Raw genomic sequence first — 7,304 nt, 5'->3', positions numbered from 1 at the left:
GGAGGTTGAGGCTGCAGTGAGCCATGATCACACCACTGCACTCCAGCCTGGGCAACAGAGACCCAGTCTCAAAAAAAAAAAAAAAAAAAGATTCCCCCTTTCCTCAAGCCCCATACCGCCCCCCCAACCATATGCCTGTGGCCCACTGAGGCTTGCGTACTCTGAATTGCAATTATGTGTTATTCTTGATTAAATTCATTTATCCTGGAGAGCCTGAGTTTCTCTTTAGGTTGACACCACTCACTCTTGTCAGTCCCTGCAGTGCCCCAAGCATCCCTGTCGTGTGGTGAGCAGGGAAACCTTGGCATCTCAAGGATGCAGGTGCAGGAGAGTGAGTCTCCAGGCTGTCAGAGCTGAGCACGTAGAATCCAACCATGGAGAGCACCCTGAGGTTCCTGACCCCAGGTTGTCTTGGTCCTTCCTGAGACCCTGGTGAAGAGTGAGATGGAAGTGTGGGGATTCCTGGGCTCCCCAGGTAGTCTTGGCCTTCATGTGTGAAGTCCTCTCTCCAAGGGGGCCTCCAGTGAGCTCCACCCCTGGGACACAGCTGTGAATACCTGATTCTTGTTCCCAACACCCATGCACTGGCCAAAAACTGCACTTGCCAAGGTAGCAGTCAATCACAGCACCTTGTGTTTATTGGAAATGTCCCACCTACAGAACATTAAGATGCCAGCAACCAGCCCAGCACGGTGGCTCACACCTATAATCCCAGCAGTTTGGGAGGTCGAAGTGGGTGGATCACGAGGTCAGGAGATGGAGACCATCCTGGCTAACACAGTCAAACCCCGTCTCTACTAAAAATACAAAGAATTAGCCAGGCGTGGTGGTGGGTGCCTGTAGTCCCAGCTACTCGGGAGGCTGAGGCAGGAGGCAGAGGTTGCAGTGAGCCAAGGTCACCCCACTTCACTCCAGCCCGGGCAACAAGAGTGAAACTCCATCTCAAAAAAAAAAAAAGACTTCACCCAACTAACTATGCTTATGTAGAAAGAGGTTGCATCCCTGTTCCAGTCATGGCCATGAGGAGTAGCTATGAGAAGGGCCCTAAGGCACAGCATGGTTTGCAATAAGAAGGGCGGAGCCAGGGAGAGGGAAAGCTTTGGTTTCAAATATCACAAGGTGTGGGCCTGAGCCTGCTGCCTGCCCAGGTCTGGGCGCCTCCACTCAGCCACTGTCCTCCCCCTGCCTCTAAATCTGGAAGGCTGCATCTGAACCTGCCCTTCCAGACAACACCCCTCCCCTGGGAAACCAATGGGGATGAGTAGCGTCCCTCCACTAGGGGCCGTGGGTTTCGAGGTGGGGGCGGAGGATGAGTTAGCAGCGCTTGCATATCATAGCTCTCTTCATGTCAGCAGGGAGAGGGAGGTGCCACTGCCTCCCCCGAGATGAGAAAGCAGGTGAGAGTCACCAGGGGAAGAACCCTGGGGCAGCTGGCTTGTCCCAGCCACTCCTGAGTGCAGGGAGGGGCCAAGGCACCAAATATGGAGGCTGAGTCCTCACTTGGGGAGCTGGGCAGCCTGAGCACGAAGATCCATCAGAAGCAGCAGGCAGCTGGGGCGAGGGGTAGTGCCTCTGACTCATGAAATCCCGGATTAGTCAGCAACCATCACAGAGGCCACCAGCATTGATCCCACTGGTTGTTGGGGAAGCACAGAAAATTCAGCAGCCTAAACGGACCATGGAAGAGGCTGAGAGGCAGAGGCCTTGGGGATAGATGGGGAGAAGGCAGGAGTACCGGCCCCAGCCTCAGGTGTCCAGGCCAAGCTTCTCAGAGCCACCTGGATCACGGACATCAGACCCTTTCTGTGGCCTTGCTGGGCATCCAGGGTATGTGGGCTGGGATGCCCCAGCCTTGCCCCCATTACTGGTTCGGCTGCTGAGGAGGAGGGGGCAGCCCTCAACTGGGTGGAATTGTTCCCCTCATTCTGGTTCTGCATTGGTAGGCTGCAGAAGCACGTCCTGCATAGCTTATGCAGCTTCCAGGGCTCGACTGGCTGAGGTGGATCCCAGGGCGGGCTCCCAAAGGGACGTGCCCTCCTGTTCTCCCCAGATGACACCACACCTCCCTTGGGCCCCAACCTGAAGCCTCCTCTCAACCCCATTCTCCCAGGTCCCAAGTCCCTCTGCCTCTCGACTAGACCCCACATCCGGGAATGGAGCCACAGAGCCCCCAGCAGGCTGTAGCCACTTGTGTCCAGAGGCGACAGGAGAGGCCCTGCCCTCATGGAGTCCACCAGCATGCTTCATTCTGCGTTCTGCAGGCTGGAAGCACGTGGCAGGCTGCTTTCCCATCCAGAGCTCAGGCTGGGGCCATAGCCCCCAGCTCCAGGACGCCAGGGCTGGCAGGTCTGGGGGGAGTCTGGGGGCAGTCTGGGGGTGTCAGGACTCCTGTGGCTGTAGTAGCTCCCTGGCCTGGTCCTCATCCAAGATGAACGGGGACTGGAACTCCCGGCCTTGCAGGTACACTTCTAAACCCTGGAGACGAGCAGGCAACAATGGCCAAGTACCCACCTTTTGGCTGGCCACAGCCCCCTCTGGCCACACCAAGGAGCCACAGTCCCCAGGCACGATCCCGGGTCTGCCTGGAGTCAGGGAGGGGTAGGGACATAAAGGCTTCCAGGGCCAGGAGCAGACACACACTGCAAGGCCACCCAAGACCACACTCAAGACCCTAGGCCAGCAGGAGACCCTCCTGTCACGCTCAGGTCTGACCTGACCAGAGAAAGGGGCAAGGGTAGCCAAGGTCAGGGAGGTGGGAGAGGCCAGTGTCGTACCTCCACGAGGCCCCCACAAAATCCTGTCTGGCCCCACACTGGGCTCAGACCTGGGCTGTCTCATACCCATGCCCTCCCAGGTCCTGCAAAGGCCTCTGGACGCCTCACCCCACCCCATCCCATATCTTGGAAAGTCTTCTGCAACTTTAAACCACCGATCCCATTCGTTAACCGAGGTAGAGCTGTGCCGTCTCCACCCCAGCAGCCACCTCTCCCCAGGTGGTATTAAAAACCTGACTCCAGAAAAGCCCCAGATAGGGACGGGCAGCTCTCACCTCTCCAGAGTAAGACACCAAGGGCGATATCTCACAGACGGCCGGAGGGTCTCCATTTGGGGGTAAGCTAGGGAAAGTCCGCTTGTCAATATCTCCTTGCAAAGCCTGGCCAGAGCCCTCCCACAGCACCCCCACCCCCCATAGGAGACTGAGCTCTACACATCTGGCTCCCCAGAGCCCATCTCAGCAAACTTGTCTTCCTCTGGACACCCCAAACCCTGAGCACACATCCCACTGCCAAGTGACAGGACCTGATTTGGGGTAGAAAGCACCCCCACAGGCCTCCCACGCAGAGCCTAGGCAGCTAGATTTAGCAAATCAGGGAGGCAAAAGCCAAACGTCTTTTTCTTTCCCAGCCCTGAAATCAAACTGTCCTGCTACTTTCTGAATTCATGCCAGGGGCTCAGTTTCAAAGCCTGTGAATAAATGGGAACAAGGTTGGTTGGGTGATGGATCCCGTAAAAGCCCTGACCTGACCACTGTGCAATCTACACATGTAACAAAGCTGCACACGCACCCCACAAGTTTATACAAATAAGAAAAATAAAAATAAAAAAATAGGCGGGTGCGGTGGCTTACGCCTGTAATCCCAGCACTTTGGGAGGCTGAGGTGGGCGGATCACAAGATCAGGAGACTGAGACCATCCTGGCTAACACGGTGAAACCCCGTCTCTACTAAAAAAAAATACAAAACATTAGCCGGGCGTGGCGGTGGGTGCCTGTAGTCCCAGGTACTCCGGAGGCTGAGGCAGGAGAATGGCGTGAACCCAGGAGGTGGAGCTTGCAGTGAGCCGAGATGGCGCCACTGCACTCCAGCCTGGGCAACGGAGCGAGACTCCATCTCAAAAAATAAATAAATAAAAATAAATAAATAAATAAATAAAATAAAAGGCAAATCTAAGTATGCTTTTGTAAACAAACCAAAAGCTTGTGGACAAGTTGGGGAGGGAGTTGGGGAGCCCCCTGCCTCCCTCAGTGCACTGAGCACAACTTGAAGGGTCAGGCCAGGAGGCTGCGCCAATGGTCACCGTGTGACCTGGAGCTGGCCGGACACAAGGCCACCTGCATCTGTGGTGGTGCTGGGGAGGAAGACCCCTCCCCAGCATGGCTGTCGCAGAGCCAACAGGGCTCTGGAGCTGAAGACTGGGTTCTGACAGCCCTCCCCATCTGGCCGTAGCTACCCCAGGGCCACACTCACCCGGGCAGCTCTGGGAGCCAGGCCCCATGGGCATCCAGGAAGCGGGCCCCTGCCTGCAGAGCCCACCGGTAGTGCTGGGCGAGCAGGGCCTGGCGGGAGGTACGGGGACTATCCCTGTCGGCCGGCTCTGCATTCTTCAGTGGGGAAAATTCCTCCTCCCGTAGTACTTCAAAGGCAACAAAGTTCCTGGTGGGGAAAGGGCTGGTCACCCACGTCCCGGCACAGAGGCCCTGATCCGGGTGGGTGAGGGCTGGGCCAGGTTTCCAGTGGCAGAGTGAAGGTCTGGTCCCATGGACAGCAAGTCTAGGGAGGAGCCCTCACAGGTACTGAGTGTCTTTGCTCCTGAGACGCTGGGGATGGCCCAATTCCAGCAGCCATTTCCGGGAGCCAAAAACCCAGACCCTGGGACCCCTGCAGTGAGGGCCAAAGGCCCTGTGAGCCGCCCTGGCAACCTGGCCAGGAGACCTCTCCTAACCGTGGGTGGGGGAGTGGAAGGTCCAGGAGGTGGCACTACTGTCCTCCCAAGACCACAGCCCCCAAGGACTCCCTATGCCCCCACCTCAGGTGCTGCTTACCCTCAGGGCCAAAAGCACCTTCTGGCCTTCTCCCTGAGACCTGCCCGCAGGCCCCTTAGCCCCCCCAAGTCTCCACTTCCCTGTCAGCTGGGCCTCAGTTCCCACCACCAAAACTGAGGGAAGGAAGAAGGGAAAAATGAATAAGTCCCACTACTAACTTAGCAAACCGGAACACATCAAACACAAACTTCTCCATCTTTATCCCGTTGGGTTTTAGCGGCTTTACCAGGTTCCCCTCCTCATCCACATACGGGACTTTCTTCACAGCCACGTGTGGCTTCAGCAAAGGCTCAAACTCCCTGGGGTACGCGAGAGCAGAGAGGAGGAAAGACACAGATCAGATATGGCACCGCTGGGGCTCTGTCCCCACTTCTGAGCACACCCAGCTGGGTGGGACAGGATGGCAGAGGGACACTACAGGGGACAGAAGCAGCAGAGTAGGGCCAGATCTCCAGGGAGGAGCAGGCACAGGCCTCCTCCCTGCATCCCCGTGCCAAGTGTCAGGTACCATCAGCCACATCCCTGCCCAGGCAAACAGAAACTGGCAAGCCCCAGGGCAGAGGTAGTACCATGGGCACCAGGGCAGGTCCCCAGAAGGCGGAGATAGCAGACTTGATCACAGAGCCTTACAGCAGCTGCCTGCTGAGCACGGCTTGTGCCTGATCTCCAGCACCTCTCCCTCTGCAAACACAGGATCCATTTTCCACCCCAACCCATCAGCCGCCCCTGACCACAGCCACTCCTGACCACAGCAGCTGTGGCCCAGGGCACTCAGCTCACTGGGACCCCATGGGTCCCTGGTCAGCGCAGGCGGCACTGGCCGGCACTCCGCAGCCACCTGCTGCCGCACACCTGGTGACCGCCTTAAGGAAGCCTCGGGTGAAGAAGTGGTTGCAGATGTTGCCTGCATTGTACAGCAGGCCCCCGTCGGAGGCACGCAGCTGTGCGGTGTCAGGACTGATCTCGCTGTACTCCACCACCTGGGGGACGCCGTCCACCTGGCACACCACGCCCACGGGCTCCTCGGGGTATGCCTTTTCCACCACCTGCAGCCAAGACCAGGGATGGTCTCGGAGGGCTGGGGAGAGGGGCGGGGCTCCACGAGGGGCAGGGCCAGGCTGCGCGGAGGGGAGGTAATCCAGGAGGGGCGGGGCTCCGCGCAGGTGGGCGCTAACCTTGGCGCCACAGTCTGCGCCCTGCAACACACAGAAGCCGATGAAGACAGGGTCTGCCAGTCGCACCAGAATGTTGTCCACACAGTACACGTGCACAAACTCCACTCCTCGGCGCTCCATGTCCTCCAGGATCTTGTGGTCCTCCAGTGCGCAGTAGAGGCCCCCGTTTCCGTCTGCAGGCGGAGAAGGGAATAGATGTTGCGAGGGCTCCAGCCGCAGCTCGCTCTGCGGGTCTAGGACGTACTGGAGGCGGGGTAAGCCCCGGCCTTGTGCCTAAGGCAGCCCCGATCACTAACCAGACTGCCCAGCGGTTGTACCACGTGACAAATGAGGCTCAAGGCCCAGGGAAAGAGGCGCCTAACCTGGGACCACACAGTCTCGGGGCAGCCGCGAAACCGGGCGCGTGGACCCCCAGCTACGCTCCTAGTTCTGGTCTGGGAGGTCCCTCCCCGTCTCAGGAACGGGCCACACCTGGGGCCATGGCAACTTTGTCTTTCCGCTCCAGGATCACCTTGCCATCAAAGGTCACAGCAGGCAGCAGGCGCTGCTCAAACATGACCACGTTGGCGGGGTCCAGGTGGAAGAAGTTGTGCTCCCTGAAGAACTCGGCCGTGGGCCCCAGAGTGAACTCGCTGGTCATGACGTACCTGCAAGGGAGGCGCGGTGAGCCGGCCGCGAGTGCGCTTGACCCTGCAGGCAGACTGCGCTCGGACCAGAGCCGGCATTGGGGTTCGGGGTCCAGTGTCTAGTTGGGGCTGGGGCCAGGCCCCATTTTGGGCCAGTGCTGGGCTATGTCCCGGGCTGTGCCGGGGTTGGGGCTCGCGTGTGCACCGGGGTTGCGGGGAAGGGTCCCTCCGGGCCGAGGTAGGGCAGGGAGGACACACCAGGGGACGGTGCAGCGGGTCCCGTGGCGCTCACCGGCCAGCTGCTCCACCCGCCGAATCCGCTCCGCCTGCAGCTGGTACAGGGTCTTCCGGCTGGGCAGCCCCACACGATACATACCCTTGGGGTAGGTCACGCCCAGGCGAGTGCCCTGCCCCCCCGCCAGCAGCAGGACGGCCACCTTGTTCAGGGCAATCTGGCGGAAACCTGGGGGTACAGGCGCTGTGAAGGGACGCCCGGGACCCGCCCACCCTTCCGCTTTAGGGAAAACCAGCCCTGGGGCTGGGGCTCCGGGACTCGGGGGCCAGAACGCGTGAGGCGAGACACGTCTCAAAGTAGCGAAGGAGAATTACAGTTCCCCGAGCGCGGCCTCGGTTCCCTCCCGCTCCGTGGGCACGAGCCCCTGCCGGCCCCCAGGGCCTCCC

At 59.5% G+C, this 7,304-nt stretch overlaps 1 protein-coding gene across 1 annotated transcript; it reads right to left on the bottom strand.

The window, feature by feature from the left end:
- Nucleotides 1-2,324: 2,324 nt before the first annotated feature.
- UAP1L1 (UDP-N-acetylglucosamine pyrophosphorylase 1 like 1) lies at nt 2,325-7,081 on the bottom strand. Its single transcript, XM_011985115.1, has 8 exons — nt 6,882-7,081; nt 6,469-6,644; nt 5,998-6,170; nt 5,675-5,868; nt 4,981-5,121; nt 4,248-4,433; nt 3,050-3,116; nt 2,325-2,475 (listed from the first exon to the last, which is right to left on the bottom strand). Exons 1-8 carry the CDS (start codon nt 6,995-6,997, stop codon nt 2,380-2,382), a joined length of 1,149 nt encoding a protein of 382 aa, XP_011840505.1. The 5' UTR covers nt 6,998-7,081; the 3' UTR covers nt 2,325-2,379.
- Between the last annotated feature and the right edge of the window lie 223 nt (nt 7,082-7,304).

Source organism: Mandrillus leucophaeus, unplaced genomic scaffold, assembly GCF_000951045.1.
Source record: "Mandrillus leucophaeus isolate KB7577 unplaced genomic scaffold, Mleu.le_1.0 Scaffold28, whole genome shotgun sequence".
In the NCBI taxonomy this organism is placed as follows: Eukaryota; Metazoa; Chordata; class Mammalia; order Primates; family Cercopithecidae; genus Mandrillus; species Mandrillus leucophaeus.
This window is presented reverse-complemented; position numbering and strand designations above follow the sequence as displayed.

What these genes read in the sequence shown, in the direction of transcription:
- UAP1L1 (XM_011985115.1), bottom strand. Translation starts at nt 6,997, where the DNA reads ATGTATCGTGTGGGGCTGCCCAGCCGGAAGACCCTGTACCAGCTGCAG. An exon ending in GCGCAGACTGTGGCGCCAAG is followed by an intron (nt 5,869 to 5,997) that starts GTTAGCGCCCAC and finishes TCTTGGCTGCAG; the next exon opens with GTGGTGGAAAAGGCATACCC. An exon ending in TGGTGTCTTACTCTGGAGAG is followed by an intron (nt 2,476 to 3,049) that starts GTGAGAGCTGCC and finishes GCTCGTCTCCAG; the next exon opens with GGTTTAGAAGTGTACCTGCA.